General features: G+C 52.9%; 13 protein-coding genes across 13 annotated transcripts; 8 read left to right on the top strand and 5 right to left on the bottom strand.

Moving 5' to 3' along the window:
• Positions 1-275: 275 nt before the first annotated feature.
• On the bottom strand, positions 276-1,479 carry Z520_08823 (actin-like protein; the record flags this gene model as incomplete). Its single annotated transcript, XM_016779319.1, has 2 exons — positions 276-338; positions 394-1,479. 2 exons carry the CDS (start codon positions 1,477-1,479, stop codon positions 276-278), a joined length of 1,149 nt encoding a protein of 382 aa, XP_016629429.1.
• Positions 1,480-1,912: 433 nt separating this feature from the next.
• Z520_08822 (U1 small nuclear ribonucleoprotein C) lies at positions 1,913-2,567 on the top strand (the record flags this gene model as incomplete). Its single annotated transcript, XM_016779318.1, has 3 exons — positions 1,913-1,979; positions 2,029-2,157; positions 2,209-2,567. The coding sequence occupies 3 exons, from the start codon at positions 1,913-1,915 to the stop codon at positions 2,565-2,567; spliced, it is 555 nt and encodes a 184-aa protein (XP_016629428.1).
• Positions 2,568-3,286: 719 nt separating this feature from the next.
• Positions 3,287-3,979, top strand: Z520_08821 (uncharacterized protein; the record flags this gene model as incomplete). The annotated part of the gene is made up of 1 exon (XM_016779317.1): positions 3,287-3,979. The coding sequence occupies one exon, from the start codon at positions 3,287-3,289 to the stop codon at positions 3,977-3,979; it is 693 nt and encodes a 230-aa protein (XP_016629427.1).
• A 457-nt stretch (positions 3,980-4,436) lies between these two features.
• Positions 4,437-5,214, top strand: Z520_08820 (uncharacterized protein; the record flags this gene model as incomplete). Its single annotated transcript, XM_016779316.1, has 2 exons — positions 4,437-4,521; positions 4,577-5,214. The coding sequence occupies 2 exons, from the start codon at positions 4,437-4,439 to the stop codon at positions 5,212-5,214; spliced, it is 723 nt and encodes a 240-aa protein (XP_016629426.1).
• A 593-nt stretch (positions 5,215-5,807) lies between these two features.
• On the bottom strand, positions 5,808-6,425 carry Z520_08819 (uncharacterized protein; the record flags this gene model as incomplete). The annotated part of the gene is made up of 1 exon (XM_016779315.1): positions 5,808-6,425. The coding sequence occupies one exon, from the start codon at positions 6,423-6,425 to the stop codon at positions 5,808-5,810; it is 618 nt and encodes a 205-aa protein (XP_016629425.1).
• Positions 6,426-6,645: 220 nt separating this feature from the next.
• Positions 6,646-7,954, top strand: Z520_08818 (uncharacterized protein; the record flags this gene model as incomplete). The annotated part of the gene is made up of 2 exons (XM_016779314.1): positions 6,646-7,348; positions 7,413-7,954. The coding sequence occupies 2 exons, from the start codon at positions 6,646-6,648 to the stop codon at positions 7,952-7,954; spliced, it is 1,245 nt and encodes a 414-aa protein (XP_016629424.1).
• A 672-nt stretch (positions 7,955-8,626) lies between these two features.
• Positions 8,627-10,165, bottom strand: Z520_08817 (uncharacterized protein; the record flags this gene model as incomplete). Its single annotated transcript, XM_016779313.1, has 1 exon — positions 8,627-10,165. The coding sequence occupies one exon, from the start codon at positions 10,163-10,165 to the stop codon at positions 8,627-8,629; it is 1,539 nt and encodes a 512-aa protein (XP_016629423.1).
• Positions 10,166-12,270: 2,105 nt separating this feature from the next.
• Positions 12,271-13,058, top strand: Z520_08816 (uncharacterized protein; the record flags this gene model as incomplete). Its single annotated transcript, XM_016779312.1, has 3 exons — positions 12,271-12,327; positions 12,385-12,718; positions 12,772-13,058. The coding sequence occupies 3 exons, from the start codon at positions 12,271-12,273 to the stop codon at positions 13,056-13,058; spliced, it is 678 nt and encodes a 225-aa protein (XP_016629422.1).
• Positions 13,059-14,057: 999 nt separating this feature from the next.
• On the bottom strand, positions 14,058-14,315 carry Z520_08815 (uncharacterized protein; the record flags this gene model as incomplete). Its single annotated transcript, XM_016779311.1, has 1 exon — positions 14,058-14,315. The coding sequence occupies one exon, from the start codon at positions 14,313-14,315 to the stop codon at positions 14,058-14,060; it is 258 nt and encodes an 85-aa protein (XP_016629421.1).
• A 727-nt stretch (positions 14,316-15,042) lies between these two features.
• Z520_08814 (isocitrate dehydrogenase [NADP], mitochondrial) lies at positions 15,043-16,440 on the top strand (the record flags this gene model as incomplete). Its single annotated transcript, XM_016779310.1, has 2 exons — positions 15,043-15,400; positions 15,455-16,440. The coding sequence occupies 2 exons, from the start codon at positions 15,043-15,045 to the stop codon at positions 16,438-16,440; spliced, it is 1,344 nt and encodes a 447-aa protein (XP_016629420.1).
• Positions 16,441-17,484: 1,044 nt separating this feature from the next.
• On the bottom strand, positions 17,485-18,032 carry Z520_08813 (uncharacterized protein; the record flags this gene model as incomplete). Its single annotated transcript, XM_016779309.1, has 2 exons — positions 17,485-17,802; positions 17,862-18,032. The coding sequence occupies 2 exons, from the start codon at positions 18,030-18,032 to the stop codon at positions 17,485-17,487; spliced, it is 489 nt and encodes a 162-aa protein (XP_016629419.1).
• Positions 18,033-19,226: 1,194 nt separating this feature from the next.
• Positions 19,227-21,536, top strand: Z520_08812 (uncharacterized protein; the record flags this gene model as incomplete). The annotated part of the gene is made up of 1 exon (XM_016779308.1): positions 19,227-21,536. One exon carries the CDS (start codon positions 19,227-19,229, stop codon positions 21,534-21,536), a length of 2,310 nt encoding a protein of 769 aa, XP_016629418.1.
• A 1,288-nt stretch (positions 21,537-22,824) lies between these two features.
• Positions 22,825-23,688, top strand: Z520_08811 (uncharacterized protein; the record flags this gene model as incomplete). Its single annotated transcript, XM_016779307.1, has 1 exon — positions 22,825-23,688. The coding sequence occupies one exon, from the start codon at positions 22,825-22,827 to the stop codon at positions 23,686-23,688; it is 864 nt and encodes a 287-aa protein (XP_016629417.1).
• Between the last annotated feature and the right edge of the window lie 116 nt (positions 23,689-23,804).

The raw sequence follows: 23,804 nt of genomic DNA, 5'->3' as shown, positions 1-23,804 counted from the left end.
CCCGTCCCCGGATTGTCGGCACTTCCCCGCAGTTGCCCAAGGCGGCCCAAGGTTTCATCCATCACCAGATCCAAAGTTGGCCTCCCTGTGACGCGGGGGAATAGGTGTCCTTTGCGCGCTACCGGTGGTGCCTGACACCAAAAAGTTTCTGCTCTTCTGTTTGACCTCACCGCCAGATGCTCATGGTTTCGTAGGCGGTATCTAGCGAAACCGAGGTCCTGAAACTCCTGACCACGACTCCATGAGGGCCATCACTCTGGACGAGCATTTTTCCATCAGGTGAATTTGGTGTGGATAACGTCCGGGTTCTCATGCCAGTCGTCAATGCTGACCCACATCTGGTGTGGTGTTAGTGGTGAGCCAACAACGACCCAATATTGGTTCATCACTTACCTTTCTGAATGTGCTCAACCCTGCAAGGATGCTGCCACCAATCCAGGTGCTGTATTTTCGCTCCGGGGGTGCGTATATCTTGATGCGCATATCCTTGACCGCCAGCCGCTGCATTTCATACAGAAGTCGGTCCGGAAACCCCTTACACAGAGTCGTCCCACCGCTGAGGACAACATTGCCGAAAAGGTTTTTGCGGAGGTCCATGTCCGTCCGGTTGATGGCATCCACCACCATTTGATGGATGCCCTGATATTCCAACCCGATCAATTCTGGCTCGAACAAGATCTCAGGCGCCCGGAAGCGTTCCGCCCCAATTTTGATCTTCTGGCCATCTGGGAGCACGTACTCGACATCTCTTTTCTCGTTCTTCCATATCCCTTGAGACCAGTCCTTCTCCTCTTTTCGAGGATCCAGGGCAATGTATGCCGTTTTCTCTTTCATGATTCTGACAATTTCTTTTTCTGCGCTGGTGTGAAACACATGTCCGTTTTTGCGCAGGAGCAGTTGCATATATTCTGTAATGTCTCTTCCTGCCACGTCAATCCTCCGTATGCTACTCGGAATTGCAAATCCCTCGTAGACGGGAACTGCGTGACTGACACCATCTCCACTGTCCAGGACGATACCAGTTGTTCGACCACTCGCATATAGACTCAAAACGGCTTGGATCGACATGTATATCGCCGGGACGTTGAATTGTTCAAATAAGATCTGGGCAGCCGTGTCTCGATTTTGTCTCGGGTTCAGGGGAGGCTCTGTGAGAAGGACAGGGTGCTCCTCGCTCAGTGTTTTCAACTCTTGTTCGTAGACATATGTCCAAATCTTCTCCATATCGTCCCAATCAGTCACAATTCCATGCTCAAGCGGATACTTGATTTTCAGGAGACCCCGTAGTTCCTGCGCCTTCGGACCGATGAAGACATCTCCTTCCAGGGCGCCGGCGAGGGCCCGCACGTGCTTCGGACGGCCGACATAGGAAGGGAAATAGGCCGCAGGAAGATCGGTCCCTGCGAAGCCAGCTCGAATGGTGCCGCTTCCGTTGTCCAGCACGAGCGGTACATTGTGCAGACTTCCACCGTCGGCCATGTCGGGCAAAGGCACTCCAAACAAGTAAGAACTGATACTGAGGGGGATTGAAGCTTCAGTCACCGCATTATGCCGATGGTGTCGTTGTTGTAGTTGAGGACATCGAGACTTGGGACAAGAGAGGACGCGAGTTCAGCGGCGAGACGCGACGGGAAAAATTCTGCCGCTTTACACCGCCTTTTGTAGGATTTGTTCCTCACCATCAAGTATCGACTTTCACAACGCGAAGAAACACACCCTTCAGCACTACCAAGCTACTTATCCACACACCAGCCGATTCTGATTACGCCTCTGTCACTCGGAAGCCCATTTCGATCCCTCTAGCAGTCAAAATGCCCAAATATAAGTCCTTCCCATCCCACGTGTGGCTGCTTGACTGACATATGCAGTACTCTTTTGCGACTACTGTGATGTCTACCTTACACATGATTCAATGTCTGTGCGCAAGGCTCACAATGCTGGTCGAAATCACCTGAGAAACGTTGTCGAGTACTATCAGCGTATGTACAAAAAGGCAGGAGAGGGCCAACAGTGTTTAACGAGATATAGAGATTGGTCACGAAAAGGCACAGTCGGTCATTGACTCGATCACGTCTTCTTACGCCGCCGAAGGTCAAGCAAACCCTATGCTTCAACAAGCTGCGCCGGGGTTTCCTCCGCCTCTGCCCGGATTTCCAGGTAAGTTCTGCCCCAACTGCGTCTAGACTTCGTCTCACTGGTGTCTCGCAGGAATGCCTCCTCCACCGTTTGGACTGCCTGGTGCTCCGCCGCCAGGTCCAGGTGGTATAGTACCTCCCCCTGGTGGTCGCGGCATGCCATTTCCACCCTTCCCGGCCAGTGGTGCTCCTCCTCCAAACCTTCCCAACGGCTTGCCCTTTCCTCCTCCACCGGGTGGATTTCCTCCCAACTTCCAGTTTCCTCCTCCTGGGGGGCCAGGCGGATTCCCACCTCCAGGTCAACCAGGTCAGCAAGGCCCGCCAGGAGGTCCAAGCCCGGGACCTGGTAGTGGCATGAATCAGAGCCAAGCCCCGCCTCCACCGGGTTTCAATATGAGTGGTCCTCCGGGTGCAAATGACAATAGACGGTAAAAGCTTGGGCAAACCCTTGAATTCAGACGCTGTTCTACACAGACAAAGGCGCCAAGTGATCATCGAAGATTGGAGTTGTGTACATGGACACCAACACCTTGTCTTGTACTCATATCGCTGACCATGAGCCGCCCCAAGACGTCAGCTGCCTGCTGTGCATCAGAGCAGCAGATCAAGTTCCATTTCGAGTCGGCATTTGGCTCCTGTCGGATCCAGAGATGCATTTGCCGTGGAGACCGCACCAGGTACTATGCATGTTGCATAAACGTTGCCTGTTGCAATGGGAGTCCACGGTAGCAACGGAATTGAACCCAGTCATGAAAATGAGCCAGATGCAAAGCCCACAGCTGAAGCTCCGTTGGATGATAACACACTGCAGTCACTTGCACGGTCGTGCCTGCCTTGTCTGGGTGACAAGGTGCGGTTTGGCTCAGGTTATCAACGGAGAATGTCTGTTTTCCATCCATCACGCGTAGTCAGTCGCCTTCTGTTTGTTACTCAGTCACCTCACCTATGGCTTTCAACAACCTCATCGAATTCGTGGAATATTTTATCGCACCCATCTTTATTGTCCTGCTTCTAGCGCTCTTCATCCATTGTATTTTGACAATTCACCGAAACAGAGAGCGTCGCTTCTTCCGGTTTGACTCGATCCTATCCATATCTCAATCACGGCGGTCTCTACTCAACCGGAGCGAAACGAATCCCGTGTGAACACCATGGCCGACCTGCCGAGGCATGATCAAGTCGACTTCGAGGGGAGCGCAGCTCGCGGAGCAGCACACCAAGGCCCGGACGACCTCGTGGAACGTAATTCTCATGACTGTCCAGAAAATGATGGTTCCACTCTTTCCCTACCGGCCCCCAGGATAGCGGCAACGCATCAAGTCAGCTCAAACAAAATATTTGACTGCATCTTGTTCAGGCGATCCAAAGGCATCAGAGACCTTGCGATGCAGGATGTCGAGAAAAACCAACAAGATGAGCCAAGCGCACAGTCCAAAGCTCGCAAAGAAGCAGCGGCACAAGAACGGAAAGCACGACGGGAAGAAGAAGACAGAACGCGAAAGCAGAAAAGACAGGAGAGCAGAGAGCGAGCAAAGCAGAACGACAAAATCAAGGCAGAAAGGAAAGCACAGGAAAAGCGGGTGCAGGGCTACTATGGGATCCGCGGCTATGACCCAAGCGCCGGCATGCTTCGCTCTAATCGAGAGAGGGTGGCCCTGCGAACGCCCGACGGACACATCCAGACATCTCAGAGTATTAACAAGGTGTTGAGTTTGAGGCCGCAAGCCAGTCATACCTGGGGGTTAGAATATGGGGGACCGACGGAAGGCCGTGGGAGTGGGCGCAGTCTCCGTTGTGACGGCGGCGGCGATATCACACTCAATTGCGACAGCCTCGAAGAATAGATGGCGGTCAGAGTCCTTTCCGTCGGCTTGTTACATTCGCAGAGAGTCTTCTCTTGAACTGTCGTTGAATTGACCCTATCTCCTTCTGCCACCTGTTCCTCCTCGCCTTAACACTGCCAGCGAAGCGCCATCTTAGCTTGGATAATAACTTGGAAACACCCAGGATTCACAGAATGGAGCTGTGGTCGATAGAAGCTCTGTATAAAGCCTCTATCCTGATGTGTCTCTCGAAGGATCAGAGCGTAATAAGCCACCCAAGCCACCGTCCTTGGTTTGATTCCACTTTAGTGCCAGCCTAGGATTGGTGGCAACGCGAATAGAATGCGTCTCTAGCGTCCAGACGCGTCGAACGATCTAAAGTCCTCGGACCTTGCGACCTGACGTCCCTTCACACCGCCTCTTACTCGAACCTAGTATCTAGCTAGACAGTCAATAGACTTCTGAGTCTTCAATCAAAATGGCCACAGCTCACAAGCGACGACACAGTGACGTGCTCGACGAACCTTCGAAACGCGCGGCGGGACCAAGCAAGCCCGAGATCTGTACGGATTGTGGTTCTACGCCTGTTGTACCAGCCGCACACTAATGAGTGTACAGCCCCAGAGCTTGTCCTTCAGCACATGTCACATGGAGATCTGAAGGAGGTAGTCTTGACACTGCTTGCACATCCAACCACTGGCGCGGTCACGGGGAATCAACTGCTCGCATATCGCGACAGAGCCTTTGAAGATGCTAGACGTAATGCCAAAGAGGAGCGCAACAATATCATCTGTGCAGCGGATGTCTCGGCGGGGAACGCATTCAGGACAGCTCTTGAGCACGAGGCAGTGCAGTCGATTGAGATTTGGCCACGGTCCTTGCAACCTCAGCTTCCGCGAATTCAGGCATTGATTAACAGAGGCACCTTGGTCAACGGGCCTACCTTCGCATGGGATGCCTTGAAAAAAGTGACACAGAGGTCGATGTACCAATGGGATGGAGGCGACGCGCGAGTCTTGCACGATGAGAAAGTTTGTGATTGGTTTCACGACGACATCGACGGTTTAATGTTGCAAATCTTTCGCATTCAGCAGCACCATGACCCAGATTGGCTACGTACGAAAAACCCAACAAGGAAGATACGCGAGTGGCAGAACCGAGCCAAGACATCTGAAGGACCATGTACATACCGCTATCAGCGCACATTGGCCTTCCTTGAGGCTCTTGAGGCTATTGACCCACAAACCGTAGCCTGAAAAGAAGGCGAGTAGGAGGGCCATGGAAGAGCATAGCTGTTGAGAGAACTGCAACGGAACAGGCTTTGCTACGGGAATCGTGACTACTGAGCACTGCCATCTTGCAAAGTGAAATAGTCTAACAAGGACGTTTTCCTTGTCGTAAAACCGGAGGGCAGCGGCTGATTGAAACAAGAGCATGGACATCAATCATCACCCTGGATCTGGAGAAAAGACTGGTTAGCCAGATGTGCAGTTGAATTGTGGCCATGGCTTACCTATGCTACCGTCAGAATTCACGAAAGCCATGACTGTATGGCTGCAGGCAGCTGCTCAATGTCCTGGGATGGCTCTCAGTGCAGATACAAAGGCGGATTTGGTGGAAGCTGACAATTCTTTGCAAAGTCCAATATGTCGACGGAACCCTCGATGTTACAGTCGACCTAATTGATCAATTGGAAACCCAATTCGTGGCATCGAATACCGTCTCTATGCCCTTTGTTGAACCTTTTCGCTTCCCGCCAAACCGCCCTTCAAGATAACAGATGAGTAAGATCACAGAAACCCTACAAGTTCGAAAACGCCCAAGAAGCCCCCAACGCGGGCGTGCCCACTCAGCCAATCTGCCAGCCCATCTCCTCGGCAATAACGTCCTCCAGCCCGCGTTTGTACTTCTCCTCCCCCGACCTCAGCGGCGGCCACTGCTTCATCTTCCTCCGCAACTCCTCGACGCTCGCTATCGAACCCGCGAGGTTGTCGAGCTTGCCGTGGATCACATACTCCTGCTCGGCCAGAGCCTCGGCCAACTCTACCTGATGGTTGTGCAACAGATCGGTGTTTGGGACCACCACAATGGGCACGCCGATGCGCAGGGCGTCAAGAACTGATCCCGATCCGGCGTGGCTGATGACCATCCCTTCGTCCTGTGGCGATTGGCCCTTCACTGCCAGCATCTCCCCTCGCAACCCTTCCCTGTTGAACCCGAAGCCTGTAATCTCGATGCCTTGATCGAACCCGGCTTCCTTTAGAATTTTGCATCGCTCTTGGAAGATAGCCTCGCCTTCCTGGTTGCCATATTGGACTCGTAGCTGTGTATACCCTGCATCGCAGAGAGGTTTGATGAATGTTGGCTCTAGGACGGCCCGGACCAGGCTATTGAAGGGGGCTGTTGCGCCGATGGTCACAAAGCACCGCTTCCCACTGGCATTACTAGATGATTTCTGATCGCTCATTATCCAAATTCCTGAAGACAGGATTGCGACAAGGTAGGGAGCATGGAGACGACGTTGAGGTAGACCACAAGATGTAGACTTCGGCGGATCACACGGCACGAGCTTTACATCTAACGGTACGGCGAACTACAAGGGACCCATATGCAAGTGCGATTTGGGGAAATTTATCTGAAGCTCCCCAATGCGCAGGCTCACAAGATCTAAAAGACACGCAGCAACAATGGCCACTACGGCACGGCATCTATGTCGGTCGTTGTTTCAGGTCACTCGACAGATACCTGTTAAGAGAAAATGTCAAACAGCAGCACAGTCGCAGCTCTTGGCCCAACGACGGCATCGAGTCACGAGCACAAGCGTACAATTTCGACAACTCTCGACGTCCTTGCCGCGCCGGGCAGACAATAACCGAAGGACCAGTGCGTTTGACCAGGACGCAGACGATGATGAAGATGACGGCGAAGACCTGGACCTCAGTCGACCTCCTGAAGGCGGCTACAAAGTCCCCTCCACACCCATCACCCTCGCCGACCTCGATGCGGACGAACTGGCCGATTTCCAAATGCTCTCGCCCAAGGATCAAGAGTCATATCTGGCGCTGCAGAATCACTATGCCGCCGAATTCGAAGAAGCAGGGATTGACTTCAATGCCGAAGACCCATCAATGGAGAGGCTTGTCGACAGTGTGGACCGGGAAATCGGCAAGGAAGTCGAGCCCTTGGATTTCCCCGATGTGCCATTGAAGGGCAATGAAGTGGGCTTCTGGGCATTGGACGAACAGGACGACGAATTCACGCAGGTGGAAGATGGCGACGAGGAATGGGATGAGAGTGCCATTTCCAGCGTTGCGCACAGCGAGTTGGACCTCCACAGAGAGATCAGAGAATATACGCGGGTTATTGCATGGGATATGCCATTATTACAACGTAAGTCTGCTGAGAAGCATTTCTCACCACCCACGATCGCTTCTAACGTGTCTTGTCTTCTCAGAGTTCGCGAAACCATTCACACCCCCTACAGAGGCCACGCCCCTCCGCTTCCGCTACACCACGTACATGGGCGAATACCACCCCGCGGCCCGTAAAGTGGTAGTACAGTTCTGCTCAAAAGACCTACCCAACCTCACGGAAAAGCAACGTCTCAAACTTCTGAAACTCGTCGGCCCGCGCTACAACCCGGACACGGACGTGATCAAGATGTCGTGCGAAACCTACGAGGCACCCGCGCAGAACAAGCGGTACCTGGGAGACCTGGTGAAGAAGTTGCTCGACGAGGCGCGCAACGGGAAGGATATGATGGAAGACATCCCGCTCGACTTGAGGCATCACAAGCCGGCAAAGAAAATCGAGTTCCCCGAGGAGTGGAAGTTGAAGCCTGCGAGGGTCAGGGAGCTGGTGATGGCGAGACAGGAGCAGAAGTTGCTGGGCGAGGCACAAACCGCACAGCAAGGCCAAGTCCTTGACGGCAAGGAATTGGTGCACGAATATGTTCGCGCGCTGGGAAGGCCAGGCCCAGCGCCCTTGAGACAATAGCGGCCTTTGTAAAAATAGAGAGGGGTTAAGATATAGATCTCTCAATGGCACATTTGACAACAACCCAAGAAAAGAGGAAAAAACCCTTTTTTTTGACATGAAGTCTCATTTCATCTTGTCTGTGAATGCATTCATAACTACCTGGTATCCTCTGCTCCCACCCAGGGTATGATCTGTTAATGCATTCCATATTAACTATCCTTTTTTCCCCCACCTTGAGAGGAAATGAAGAAGGCAAAAAAAGGGGGTATCTCAGTCGCAATGCTAAGGTGTATAATACACCTGTTGGAACCCGAGCCCGAATCCGGCCATTTTGATATGATGCTGATGCCACATGCCACATGCCATATGCCGTTATCACCATCCAAGTTTTCCCAAGTCTCCAAAAGCTCGTCTTGAAACCCGTCCATTCGCGCTCTCGCCATCCCAGCAACGCCGCAAAAAAAAAAGCCCCTGACTCCGAGGTCCCTGTTGAAATTGATGGACACCGTTTTCTCTCATTTGTTCATGATTCCTTTTGGTCATGTTCCGCCGTCTCTCAATGCTTCATGATTCTTTGAGCATGTTGCGTTCCACACCGTTGGCTGTCTGCGGTCGTTGAGGTGCACTCATATCTTTTCACCGTCTTGATCATTGCTGTCTTCGTTGCCGTCGTCACTGTAGTAGGCCGATTTAAGCTCTCTTCTGCCCTTGGCCATGGGCCTGAGGCTGGGCCTGGGCCTTCTTCCCACGGGGTGAATATTTGCCGCCACCGGAACCACCACGGCCATGTTTCTTCCCGTCTTTGCCAGCTGAACTTGCAGGGCTAGGAGTAGTTGCAGCGGGAGCAGGTCTTGCAGGGCTGGAAGGAGCAGCAGCAGGAACAGCATGACCAGGAGGAAGAGTAGGAGCAATAATAGGAGCAGCACGGACAGCAGCCATGGCAGCGTCGAACTCCTTGCTGGCGCTCCGAGCAGCATCGGTGCTCTCGGCGGTCGTCTTGTCGGCGTCGACGGCGACGGCGGCGGCAGCGGCTTTTCTCGCGGCAGCCTGCTCCTCCTCCCAGCCGGCCTGCTCCTGCTCGCGGATTCGCTCCATCTCCGGATCCATCATCATGTCGCTGATCTCGCTGTTGAGGTCGGCGTCGAAGGCGGCCCTCAGGCGCGCATCGCGCCGCATCTTCTCACTGAAGGGATCCCTGTCGACCTTGGCCGCGGTGGGTTGCTGGAGGGCGGACCCGGAGTGACCACGGTGGTGGTGGTGGTTGTTGTTGCCGCCGCGGTAATGTCCTCGGCCGCCGCCTCCTCTACCGTTGCTGCCTGGCGTGGGCACGGCGTTGATGTGGGACGCAACCATGCGTTTGGTGGCTTCCGTATCGGGACCGACGCGCTTCTTGTTGGCGGGCTTGACGTTGCCGTCGAGGATGCCGTAGCTGAGCCCGTTGCGCCCGCCATTGACGCGCAGGCTGCCGCACTTGTACGTCTTGCGGTACCAGTCCGGGAGGTCGCGGAAGCCAAGTACCTCGAGCACCTGCAGGTTGAGCGGCATTACGTGCTTGTACATGCACCCTTGCTGCGCGAAGTTGCACTCGCCGTTGCGCAGCCAGTACGAGCAGTAGATTTTCTGACCAGGCGGAGGCATCTCTGGGTCTGGGTCGGCAGGAGGGTTGGGTGTGCTTGCGGGAATGGGCGCAGCCTTGTTTCGCCATGCGAGAGGAGCGAGAGTGGGAGTCGTGGTGGTTGTCGTAGGAAACTGGACTTTGGGACGAGGACTAGGACTGGCGGGAGGGGATGTAGGTCGAGAAGACTTGTTTTCCTCTTCGATTGAGACGGTGGAAGATGAGACAGCGTTGCTAGATGTTGCGCTGGGTTGATTTCCCTTGACGTCGGTTGCTTTGGGTGGGGTGGGAGTTGAGAGAGTGGTTGGACACAACAATGGAGTCGTGACGGTGGAATTTTGCGGTGAAGCGTTCGAGTTTGGAGTTTGAGAACCGTGAACGGGATAAAAAGGGATTGGTGTGGTGTTGTTCATGCTTCGCACAACATGGAACTCGTGACGGGCTTCGTAGGTGCCAATACCGATCATGCCAGCGATGTCGTGGGGACCGAGACTGCGAGAAACACCCTCAATCTGGACATGAATGGGCAGCTCGTCCATGGCAATCAGTGGGACCATGTTGCCATTCTGACGGGTGACAAAGAATTGAGGTTTGAGGGTCTGTTGCGAGGCCATTTCGACTGTGTGGAATGTATTTCTTGACAAGTCGATCGGAGTTGACTGGAGTTGGCTGGAGCAAGAAGAGCTGGAGGATCAAGGTATGAGTGGAAGACTGTGGAATTGATGTGAGTATATAACAGGGCCCAAAGCAAGGAAGCTCTTTGATACTCAAGCAGAGAATAGTCTGTGGGTAAGAAGTCTGGAGAGAAAGAGGACAGGAGGATTTTTATATTCAGGATTGTTCGGGAGAGGAAGTCACTGAGGCAGTCACCGCGCAGCAGTGAATGCAGTGCGGATAATAAAGGCGCGACGGGGACAATAGGACAATAGCAAAGGATAAACACTCACATTGACGGTGGCTGGGGAATTATAGATCTGTGAATGTGAGTGTGATTGTCGGCAAGGCGCGGCCAATGGTGACAGGTTTTCAAAGCAGTGAATTCAGTGTATTGAAGATATAGCAAAACTCCAATGGACGCGGGACTGTTTGTGACAAGATCTGAAAATATTCTGGGCCAGTGACATTATATCCCATTTATTATATACCTCACCTTCACCGGAAGCAATCGCGGTTTGGACGTTCAGCAAACGGTGAGGACCGAGCAATCCGCCATATTCATTCAGTTTCTGTTTGTGTGCGTTGTGTGCGCACCGCCGCCGCGGCGTGCTGGGTTTGAGGGTTTAGAGTTGCACAAAAGGCGGATGGGCCACCAAACAACGGGCGATTGCATAGGCAGACAAGAAGACAAGGAGACAATGAACGACGGGCCACCCAAACTCAAAACTCACGAAGACCAACATCAGCATCAGTGCCCGCGCCAGCAGGAGCAGCGATGAGTGAGCCGCAAGGCTATTACCTGCTCTTTGAGGACTGATGTGACAAAGAGCCATAGTTCCTCCGCCATGCTTTGTATGGGAAGTCGCATCTCTTTATGTTGGAAGTCGGGTGCATGCTCGCATATTCGCAAAGGTTGACCTCCACACATATCAGAAGTGGATTGTCCTCAGAAAGAAACACAAGGACAACAAGGTCTTCTTTCTTTTCAGTTTTGTCATTCTTTGCATGGAGGACAGACGTTGAATTTAGATGGAAGAGGCAAGCACACAGTCAGCAAGGAGATGAGTACGAGGTACGCAGGGGCTCCAGTGGAGCGAACACGGGCGACAAATCCCTCGTCTTGCTTCTGTTTCTGGTGGTTGGCAAGGTGGACAAGGTGGACAAGGTGGACAAGGTGGACAAGGCTTTCGGACGTCAGGCACCAGTTCAAGGACTGTTAAGGATGGTTAAGGATGGTCAAGGATGGTTAAAGATAGTTGATCGATGCCGCTAAAATCCTGCCGCTAGCCACAAGGGGCATTACCGATAGATCCGAGCGTGCTAGCTCGGTCGGCGTTCTGAGACACGGATTACTTGATCCTCTTGGTCCGAAAAGTCAGGCATCCCCTTTCACCCTTTCACCACCCGTAGTTAGGCTGCGAGCCCTAGTCCTCAGGCGGCCAGGCCTGCCAATTAGTGCCCATTCTCGCTAGCCAGACCCAGCAAGTTATGCCTAGCGAGCGCGAAGCAACACCCGAGCACTGCGAGCAGCTGTCCTTGTCTTCTGGACCAGCCGGTAAGGAGTCACTTGGACAACCCTGCATCAACCACCTGGCAAGCCCTTCAAAGCACGTCGTCACGCCCTCTCGCGCCCTCACGCCCTCAGCAACCCGTCCATGCTCACGGTCCAACCACACTCCTATCCTCATCATCCAAACCACACACACCACACACACCACCTTACATCCACCCACTCGCGGGCCCTCGCATCTTATTCCCCTGCCCGATCTCTCGCTCCCGTTTTACCCAGCAGGCCAGTCATCTTGCTCGCTCTGGGGCCTGCGCCTCACCTTTCCACCCCGACCGACCGACCGCCCGCCTGCACCAACCTTCTGTCCTTCAAACCCTTTGTAACCTGACCTCCTCCCTCATCCAGTCAAACGACCATCAACTCGACCACCCACCACCCTCCGAGGTTGAGTTTCATCACTCTCGTTTCGATCTCTTTTCGCTTTTCTTCATTCTTGCGTCTCGCATCTGCTTGATCATACGCGTCCGAGCCTTCTGATTTCCTCGCGATAACATGGCCACCGAGGCCTCCATCGCCCTGACCAACCGCTCTCTCCGTACCATTCGTACTGTGTGTAGCCACCCCAACCTCTACCCTTTCTCGGATCCTCAGACTGACCTTGGATAGGAACTGGAATTTCTCGCCGATACCTCCATCATCTCCCCGGAACAGCTCTCCTCCATCCTAGCACAACTACCGGCCCAGACGCCGCTACATGCTCCTTTACACGCTCCCATCAATGGCGCCGCCAACACTCCTGTCGATCAATTCTCGAGCATGAACTTGAAGGAGGGATATGCTCCCGTACCTACACCTGCGCCTCTCCCTCCTCCAGCCTACGTTCCACCTCCAATCTTGTCGATTGCATCCGCTCTCTACGCATACACGCCCACAGATGCTGGCGACCTGGCGCTTCAACAAGGTGATCGGATACAAGTATTGGAGCATATGAACAACGATTGTACGTGCCGCTCGTTCAAATACGTGTCCAACAGTGTGCTGACTTAAGTTCAGGGTGGAGAGGTCGCAATGAAAGGACCAACCTAGAAGGCATCTTCCCACGAAGCTATGTAAATGTCATCGAGGACCGCCGGCCTCCCATGGTTCACTCACAGTCAACTGAGTACGGAAATCTACCCCTCCAGATCACTCAGTCTGGCTCTTCCAACGTCGGCCCAGAAGGTCGGAAATACAGCAAGCTCGAAGAACAGGGCAAGAAGTTCGGCAAGAAGATGGGCAATGCTGCCATCTTTGGAGCTGGAGCTACCATTGGCAGCAACATTGTCAATGGCATTTTCTAATGATGGTATTCACGTTCTGATGCTCGATATTTCAGCCTTTGATTGGCAAAGGCTATGGCTATGAAATTTCATTAGAGTGTCCTCCACAGAGCGGAAGAGCGCACAAGCACTGCGACTGAGCGAATAATGGGCATTGTCTTAAGAAAAAGAAACTGGAATCACCTCTTGACGGAGACGGGGTGCATGGGCAAACGGCGTCAAAATGGGCGAAAATGGCGTTGATTGTCGGTGGTCGGCCACCGACCTCTTTGGCTACGCTGATCGTCGACAAAATGAATGGAAAGGGGGAGTGCACGCTACCACCAACCATCCATACTTATATTCCCTTTGTCCTTTTCAACAGGCCATCCACGGGCCATTGCTTTGTCCAGGGCCAAGAACTTGGTGGTTTTGTCATTCGGGGGACGAGGCAGAGTGGTTTTCACACAATTGCCCTAAAGGATTGAGGAAGCGAGCAAAGCCAGAATGAACTGCAGATCTTTTTTACGGGCATGACGAATTCAACTTGATTGACATGCAGGACAGATTTTCCGGTACTGCACATACTGTACTTTCAAGAGGCCTGGTATGAAATCAAAAATACCATATCCATAGCTGGTTCGTCTTCCATGCTCCAACCCGGGTTTGTTTGCTTCTTTGCCAACAAGGCCGCAACTGCTCCTCTCTTGTGATTTGCAGTTGAGAGGGTCTTGAAATCCTGCAAGGCCCTCCCTTCCCAGGAAGTATTGGCGTTCCTGACCCGAATGCTTGGTCTTCACGAAATGGGACTCGCTTGTTGAGAGCTTCGCGTAAACAATGTGCCGCGGTCGATCTCGGACACGGGGAGCTCAAGTGTTGTTCTGGCTAGAAAAGGACCAGGAAGCTGTATGTCCATCCTGGATGTTGAGGAAGCCGCTTCTCTACCCTCGCAATGAGTAAAGGGGACGCTGAATGTATGTTTGTCCTCATGGATCGATGTGGACTGTTGTCCGAATTTGTCTCATGTGAACACGACATGGTTCAGTCATCGTCTCTTTGTGGTGGCGGTCCGCTCGCCCTGATCATCTTTTCAATCAACTGTCCTCTGACAATCTCCTTGTTCTCTCCCATCCCAAGGGCCATATACGCAAGCAGAGGGGGGTGACCGACATAACTGGCGAGGGAGTCGCGGACAACGTTTTGGCTCCATTCGTAGCGGGTGGTGTCGGCGTGGCCTGTGCCTACGTACTTGGCCTGGAGAGACTCGAGTTGTTGGAGAGTGCGCAATTTATCGGCCATGGCGAGGGACGAAGGGAACGAAGGGGAAAAACGTGGGGCAGAACGATATGCGGCGGGTAAGTTGATTGTTGGTTACTTGTTGTGCTCGTGCTCAACGTTGTTTGGCGTCGGGAGAATTCTGCAGCCAGTGCCGGTGCGGTCACGGCTTCTAGAAGTTGAAGCCGGAGCGATCTCGGAGCCTTAGCCGCGCTCGCCACCTGCCACCTGCCACCTGCGCCCATCCCCCTGCAGCCCGTTATTCATTCCGCCAAAGCAGCACCAGCAGCAAAAAACCCCACGTCCCACAAGTGCCACATCGCTACAGACAATTGACCAATTCCGCCTCTGTTCATCCTCGGCTGTTGGTCCATCTCGTCATCGGCTGTTGAATCACAAGATCTGTATCCGATGGAACCTCAGAGGGGTGTCCACAACAGCAGCGACGAACCGAGCTATTTGCGCACTTCCCAACGTGCAAGCTCGCTGGGCAATCTGGGCAATCTGGGTTGTCGAGGTAATGCTCGTGGGCTAAGAGATCTCCCCAAGTCGCTCTGATCACTTCGGTTTGCTCACCCGGGCCTCACATCTTCTTATATACTAACCTGCACTTCCCGTTCCTTTATCTAGCTTTTTTCCCTCCCCTACCCACATGAATCCTCTCCGAACGGCGCTCGTGGGCGGCGCTGCAAGAAGATCCACTCTGTCACGCCGGTCTCTATATCACTCTTCCTCTTCGCTCTTGTCCAGGATGGCGCCCACGGCATCCAACAGACTCGCCGCCGAATCACGCAGACTGGGCCTGCCACAGAGCCAGACCCGCACCATGTCCTCAGGCACAGCAAAGATCAAGGTCAAGAATCCCGTCGTCGAACTCGACGGCGATGAGATGACTCGGATAATCTGGCAAGACATCAAGGACAAGTTCATCTACCCGTATCTGGACATCGATCTGAAGTACTACGACTTGGGCTTGCCCTACAGAGATGAGACGGACGACCAGGTCACGGTGGATGCTGCGGAAGCCATCAAGAAGTATTCTGTAGGTGTGAAGTGTGCGACTATCACTCCGGATGAGGCCAGAGTCAAGGAATTCCACCTGAAGAAGAGTATGATACAAAGCACCTCGCATCCCCTCGACCCGTTACTAACGCTGCTCGCAGTGTGGCTCTCTCCCAATGGCACAATCCGAAATATCCTCGGCGGCACTGTCTTCCGGGAGCCTATCGTGATCCCTCGAATTCCCCGTCTGGTGCCCGGTTGGGAGGCGCCCATCATTATCGGCCGTCACGCATTCGGAGACCAATATCGCGCCAAGGACACGGTCATTCGTGAAGCGGGCACATTGGAAATGGTCTTTACACCTAAAGATGGCGGGGAAGCACAAAAGATCAAGGTCTTCGACTTCCCTGCGACAGGCGGCGTTGCGCAAACACAGTACAACACAGATGATTCGATAAGAGGATTCGCGCATGCGAGTTTCAAGTTCGCCCTTGACAGGGGTTATCCGCTCTACATGTCGACGAAGAACACCATTCTGAAGGCCTACGACGGACGCTTCAAAGACATTTTCCAGGAAATCTACGAGAAAGAATACGCCAAAGAATTCGAAGCCAAGAAGATCTGGTACGAGCACCGTCTGATTGACGACATGGTTGCACAAATGATCAAGAGCAGCGGAGGATTTGTGATCGCCATGAAGAACTATGACGGAGATGTGCAGAGTGACATTGTTGCGCAGGGCTTTGGATCTCTCGGTTTGATGACCAGTCAGCTGATTACTCCCGACGGCTTGACATTTGAGAGTGAAGCCGCACACGGCACTGTTACACGACACTACCGAGAACATCAGAAGGGCAGAGAGACCAGCACCAACCCCATTGCCAGTATTTTCGCCTGGACTCGGGGATTGGTCAAGCGTGGACAACTTGACGACACGCCCGAGCTGGTGACTTGGGCGGAAAATCTGGAGAAGGCAGTCATTCAGACGGTCAATGACGATGGAATCATGACCAAGGATCTTGCGCTGGCATGTGGGCGCAAAGATCGGGAGGCGTGGGTCACCACGACCCAGTTCATGGAGGCCATTGAGAAACGTTTCAAGAAGAATCTGGAGGCTGAGGGCCTGGGCGATGTGGCCAAGGCATAAATAAGATCGCAGTCGAAATGCTGAGGGAACAAAAAGATGGTGGTGGATCATCGAAAACTCGACATGGAGGACAATGCCGGCGAAAGGTGACAACAAAGACAAAGATGCATAGAACGACTAAGATGGAGAGCAAGAATATGGCCCGGCGGTGCAAAGATCTCCAGACATCGGAAAGGAGTTGGCATAGACTCAGTATCAAGTCGATTTGTGTTCGAGTTTTGGATAGGAAAGAAGGCATTATCCAGCTTTCAGTACTAAGTACTAGCACAAGTACCAATATAAATGACAACATCAGAACGAGCTTCAGCGTCCAAAATACCCATCTCCTCTTCGAACTGAGTTCGGGTCAGATCCCACCTTTGGTCGTTTCAGGTAGACTATCCTCTCCACGATACAATCAAGTATCAATTGGAATGACCGGGGGAAAATGACGAAAACGGGCAATTAATCAAGTAGACAAACGGAAGAGCATGGCATGGCGTGCTCGTGTAGCCATCCCAGTGCCTGGCTGGGCTGGGGAAAATTGAGACATTAGGGTCTTCGGCTGATTTCCCATGTCTCCCTGCTTTGGGATATGGTGGTTCGTCCTTGGGAGTGGATGGACAAGGAGAGAGAAGGAAAGGAGGAGAATGGAAATGGGGAGGAAAGCATGGTGTTCATTTCCTCTCCTTTCTCTTCACTCTTCACAGTGACAATCTCTGGCGTGAAGGCAAGGGAGGAAGCCATCAAATATTCCACGCCAGTCTATTTTGCGATTCCCATCCCAGAGCCACAAGTCATAACGCATACAACCTCTCTATCTATAGCAGCCCTCGGGGCAAAACCACAACATGGGAGAAACAAGCAACTAAACATCCGAGTGGGTGAGTCGCTGAGGGTCCCGACAGTTCGATTCATGCGCCATACTCGATATTCCACAAGCAGGACCGTGCGTTGAGGCGCCCGTCAATGTTTGTTCTCGCCCTTGTTGGCCTTCGGCATCCCTTGCCCCTCTTCTATATCCCGCCTCTTTTCACATCCAAGTCAGGGAATTCGTTGCTGATGTTACGACTTCTTGGGGTGCGCATTTTTCGGTTTCCCAATATCACTCCCCGTTAAGTGAATCTTCATGTAATTCTCCAGTTTGTTGATGGATTTCTGGTCCCATAGTGCTTTGCCACTCTCAATGTCTTTCAGCAGCACATCTTTGACTCCAGATTTGCCGGCAAGCTCCTTCTGGGTCATTGCGTTTCCCTTGTCGTTCTTATTTGCATTCCGCCAGGCGGTGATGGCTCGTCCTACCGCAAGTGGGACGGTTTTGGGCTTGATGATCTCGTCAGAGCGATCGACTTTGGTCAAGTGTTGACCTTCAACGCTGGATTTCTAAGAAACATGTGTCAGTCCTGGCTGTTGCATCCCAGCAGACCAAAGTTGCCACTCACGCTGTTGGTCCCTCCATATTTCTTTTCTGTGGCAACGACGGCACCTGATCGTTTGGCTGCGTTGAGTGCAGAGCTGCCCCTCACCACCCGTTCTCGGTCGACGCCTCCGCTGCCAGGGCCTCTGGCTTTGCTGCCAATACGGGTGACGGTATCCCAGTCGTTATCAGCCATGATGTCGAGTATGGAAGTCTTGGAAACGCAAGCAAGGTAGGTAAGTGGTAGTGTCGTGGGCTGCGGCTGCTTCTGCTTTCGTCAACGGAGGATGCAAAGAACAGGAACCAGAGCAGTCGATTATGAATAACAAGCAGCAATTGAGTACTGTGGCTAGGTATACGAGAGGAATGGGCGTTGTTGAGTGTGTTGCAGAGAAAGTGAGCTGAGTTGACGATCTAGAAGTTACTATTGCCATCGCCGCCATTTCATTGCGCAGTTTGAGGCTAAAGCCAGATTGAGTCATCGCTCTGCGCCACGGCGCCACGGCGCCAAGGACGGACTTTGTCCGGGCATCCGCTCTTCGGCAGGCACACTGGGCGACAAGGCTGAACACAAATCTCAGCACGCACGACCACCCTGCCACCCTCGGCGGCTGCGATCAGCATCCTGGTCAGCCACGTTGCAACGAAGCCAGGATAATACTGGCCGTGTTTGAGTCTTGTCTGAGATTTTCCAAAAGGAACCATCATGTCGCTTCAGCCTGATATCAGCCAAACGGGGGTCTCAGGTTTTCCCAGCCTAGACGCCGCAGTGCCCTCCAATGGACAGAACGATTGGATCATGCAATCAAAGGATCAGCTGGGCGGTTCAAGCACCCGCCAAATTCCCCCTGCAAGGCCCAGTAGATGTACAGCCTCAGCGAGTACATAGCCCTGCAGGAACTCGAACCGCCAAACCAGGAATAAATGGCCAAGGTAAGCGACCTGTTTGCCTGGAAATCCTCTTTGAGTCTCTTCTCTTCTATCTTCTTGAGACATAACTTCACGATGGCGGTACAACATTCCTAGATTCGTGATACTTCAGTTATTGTCGAAAGTTGAGGTATATGCCACCCTTGGGTTCTATTCTGGAGTTGTGAAAGCACGCTTTTCAATTTGCCTACCTCAGCCTATACGAAGCTTCTTGTTCTTTGGAAGAGGTCATCGAGAAAGTATAGTGCAATATTTGCCTCCGGCAAAGACCACAATCTCATCTCAAACGCCTGGATCATCCTTTAAAGCCTCCGAGCACCAGCTTAAGGAAGTTTCCTGATCAAATCTTACCAACATTCTTCTGCCTCATACTCGAATGCCCTTCCTACACAGCCCATTTTATACCGTCTCAGGATAATCAAGATCTTCGGAATTTCGAGTAATACTCCCATTGCCAAAGATGCCGGGCTACGTTGGTTTTCAGCTTGCACTCGAGCTTACAAATGTCCTCCCTGTAAGGGAGATTGGTACTTTGGTATACACAAAACTACTCGACATGGCGCGCGAGCTTCGTAATTCAGGTTCTGATATAGTTGTCGAGGCTGATCTGGCAAGCATATTTGGAAGAGCTCAAGTTTCCCTTGAATTGGAGAAGGCGTTCAAGGCCAAAGTCCACATCAGCAAGGTCACACCACTGCACGAAGGTTCGGAAATCCAGCTCCGGACCGGCCCTGGTCCAACCGTGATCCGAGCATTTCAAGAATCAGAATATTTCGCAACCATAGTCACTCTATCAGCACTTTCTTACTTTATTCCGAGAGAAAGCCTTGCCAGAATGATCGCCACCGGGATGGCTAAACGATACGAAGCTGGAGTGCCAGGGGCTAGCAGTCCTTGCGTGTACGAAGGCGTCGAGAGCACACTAGCAGCTTGCTGTACGCAATGCGGCGAGTTCCAGTGGGCACCATACCGTGAAGAAATCGAGGATCGGATTCGGGGTTCAATGCAAGATTACAGTTGGAGCCCTTATTACACTCGACTTACTCCTGCGGTTCTTCTGGGTGCTATGGACTTCCTCTACGTCGTGAAAAGCCTGCCAGCGAACAGGATAATCACACTCTCCTCTCAGGGAGGATTTATCCCTCTCACAATCTGGGCACACCACATTTTGAATCTCAATGTTGTGATCACAGATCTTCCCGGCCCGGACGTTTCCTTTGGGGACGCCGAGGGACCTCATGTGATCATTCATTGGCGCCGAGCCGATCTTCCTGATAGGGAAGAGCTGGACTGGAATGAGGAGGGAGATGAAGACGGCCCTGAAATCTCCCTCCATGAAACAGACATGACCGTCCTTCTTACGTGTAAACCAGAAGATCACGACTCCGAACACCTCTTCGCAGCCGAAAGACACCCTCTGTCAGGGTATGGCACGGTCTTCCTACGTCGCAGCCTGAATGTCGATACCATCATAAGTGATGATGACGAGATTTACAAGGAGGTGGTATGCTTGACGGTTGGATTTGCAATCGCCGCTTCGCAGAGAATGGCCCGAGAGCTGCCGGACCCTGTGCCACAGGGACAGGATGAATTCGAGGAAACTGGGCAAACGATCCGATTGGAAACATGGAGAATCATGGAGTCCGCTAAATTGCTCTTCGCCGGCATTACCATCGATCCGTCACTTTGCCGGGGGTTTGCGACCTTCATATCACAAAACGGCCTTACCGAAACCACGTTGCCTTCGACCTTTAATTCCTTCTTCGCAATGGTCCCGAGCCACCGTCCTGAATTCTCTCCGCAAGCGCGGATGATACGAATGCTTGAAAGTGCCACAAAACATGTCTTGATCTTCGCTCACGTCGCGGAGGTAGGAAAATGTGGGGATATGCCAATAATTTTGACCGATGACATTATCACCTTAGGAAGCCTAATACGTACGGTACGGAAGGGGAATGTTGAGCCAGGCCTGGTTCGATTTGATGCGGTATTTGATGGGGTGTCGAAAATACTCTCGTCTGGCGAGTTCTCAACCAGGGACAAGAAACGTGGTTCTGCCGCCACCGAATCCCTCTGCAGTGATTTCGGGTGGTCCGTGTTGATGACCACGTATGATGACCTTGACCCAGGAGATGTTCGGCCTGAGCTCGTCCACATTCGCAAAGGTACACCCACAAATTCCAAAACAGGAGAGCGCAAACTACGGATTCTAGATGGGATTGGTATTGAAAGAACTGCCAAGTCCTATGTCACCCCTGTTGAAAGAGGAGAGTACACTCCCCGCACATTCGCGAACCACATTTCTAGGAAAGACTACTATGTAACTCTTTCGTACGAGTTTCAAATCACCCTCTTCATTTCATTTGAGTCGACTCGTGAGTGGCAGAAGCATGGGGGCTCCAAGTCCTTCCAGCAAACCCTGGCCTATAGCCAGATGGCTAAGAATTTGTTCAATACCCATCTCATTGAAGAATGCAGCCACAAAGACCAGAATGGCTGGGAACAGCCAAAGAAGATCCAGCTCGGTCCAGACGTGGTAGCAATGCTTGGTGGATCCGAAGAACTGTTAGATGGGAATACCATGCCGGAGAAGATCATTATTCTATTGACCAAAGGGGACCGTTATGCTCGTTGGCATGCAATCACATGGTTGGCCATGGGGGTGTTTGACTCGAGGCGGAAGATAGCGCTACGATCGAATCAGTGTTGCGAATCCTGCGCTCTTGACTACCTGGCGTCACAGAAGGGGAAATGGTATCTCGTTCTATAGCTAGGAGTTCGATTTTCTGGATACTATTTGGCTTTGGAAAGGCGCGGGCATCCGAGTTGGGGCGAAGCTGTCGTGAATCTAGGCATGAGGCGCAAATGTTTGGTGCAATTTTTGGATGATCAGTCATGTCTGGCTTTGCATTTGGCGTCTGAGGTAGTAATACACACTTATAGAAAAGTCGATTTGGATTGACATTGCTTTCCCCTGGATACCGACATTCCTGGACTGTTCTTCAATAAATTGCCTTTCAAGGAGAAAAAAATCGACACTGTGGCGCTCCTGCCTGCCCTGTACTTGCATCGCAGGTAGGCGGGCAAGCAACTTGGCATCTCCGCGCCTTTAAATCCCTAGGTGGGAGCTCTCCGCTCGTTAGGTAGAGGAAGCAAGCATTTGGGGTCCTCATTTGGTGTTCCCACAGACACCTTCCAAATGGCTCGCGACCAGGACCCAGATTCGCAAAGCATTTACGAACTGGAAAATGAATAGGCCCTTATTGCTCCTCAGTACGTCACTCTGTCTTCGACAATGCCATTGGACCATCCAGAGACACCACGCTTACAACTACCTGCATGGCGGATTGTTGTTCTCGAAGCACGCTGGCTGCCACAGCTGCTGCTGACAATAGTTGCGGAAGATGCAGGATGCCGGCATCCCGTCAGGATTTCTAATGCTTTGACTTGGACGTTGTCCCTTGCAGTCTGACTCTGGGACGACCCAAGCTGGGAACCAACGAGCTGAATGACGCAAGGTGAAAAAAGAATGTAATTTTGCCTGTATTCTGCTTCTGCTGGGGGAGCATCAAAATATCCGAAACGGGCACTAGTGGCGAAGACTTCATACTCCCGATCAGGAAATTTCTTAGGCAGGCCAATCACAACACTGGCTTGCATGACTAACCACGCCGTGGCTGGACGTCAAGGCATTGGCTCTCGCCCGTTAGAAGCACCAGGAACGGGTTCTTCTTTCTCGTAATCAAGTCCTATTTCTGAGGTTGGTTGTGGTTGTCAAGCACGGGAATAGGAGAAATGAGGGTTTTTGCTGTCCGTGGAGTTACTCGGCATTACCCTGAGGTGCCAGAGGTACCGGAAGAGGGAATTGGAGGGCCCGGGGCTTCTAGTATATAAGAGAATGGGTTTTCCTTCGTCTAGCAGAAGCATTGGCTTTCCAGTTCAACAACATCATACGATCACAATCAGCATCAGTGGACACACACGACTTTGATATCCAAGACACAACAAAAGAAATCAAGATCCCTGAAATAACCGACGCCAAATCTTTTATGACCACCATGGCCACCTACGAGACTGCCGAAGACAAGTTCGTCACCATCCACGGGATCAAGCACGCGTACCGCCAGTTCGGGCAGACGAGTGGCACTCCGCTGTTCCTGCACGTGCACTTCCGCGGCAACATGGACTGGTGGGACCCCGTGTTCATCAACCGGCTGGCAGCAAAGCGACCGATCCTGCTGGTCGACAACACGGGCGTGGGCCGCAGCGAAGGCGAAGTCGGGTTGAAGTTCGCGGATTGGGCGCAGACCATCATCGACGTGGCCAAGGCGCTCAACATCTCCAAGCTCGACGTCTTGGGGTTCTCGATGGGCGGCTTCGTGGCGCAGCGCATCGCGCTCCAAGAGCCCGATCTCGTCCGCCGCCTGATCGTGGCCGGCGCGGGACCCTCGGCGGGCGAGGGCGTCGTGGGCGGCGACCCGAAGCACTTCACCGAGGTGGCCAGCGCAACCACCCCGGAGGAGTGGAACGCGGGTCTGATGCACACGTTCTTCTCGCCCTCGGAGAAGAAGCAGGCGAAAGCGGCCGAGTGGATCAAGCGCATGGAAGACGCTCGCGAGAACCGCGCGCCGCTGCTGGGCGAAGAAGGCACAAGCCGCCAAATCGCGGCCGTGCAGCGCTGGTTCTCGGGCGAGTTCCGCGACGAGGGAGCCTACGACCAGCTCGACGCCATCAAGGTGCCTACCTTGGTCGCCAACGGCTCCAACGACTTGCTCGTCCCCACCGAGAACAGCATCGTGCTGTGGCGCCGTCTGACGGGCTGTGAGGCCAGTCTGCACCTGTACCCGGACTCCGGTCACGGGTTTCTCGACGAGTATAATGTCCATTTTGCGCAGCTGGTCAATGATTTTTTGGATGACTAAATAGATATGTGGAGAGAGAGTGAAGACAGAGATAGAGAAGGGGGGAGGGTGGGAGAGACGGGGGGAGAAAGAGGCAATAGGGGAGATAGAAGGGAGAAGAGGGGGAGTGCAAGGGA

The sequence above is a fragment of the Fonsecaea multimorphosa genome (genome assembly GCF_000836435.1).
Source record: "Fonsecaea multimorphosa CBS 102226 unplaced genomic scaffold supercont1.21, whole genome shotgun sequence".
Taxonomy (NCBI): domain Eukaryota; kingdom Fungi; phylum Ascomycota; class Eurotiomycetes; order Chaetothyriales; family Herpotrichiellaceae; genus Fonsecaea; species Fonsecaea multimorphosa.
The sequence above is the reverse complement of the archived record's forward strand: the minus strand, read 5'-3'. Positions and strand labels throughout refer to the sequence as shown.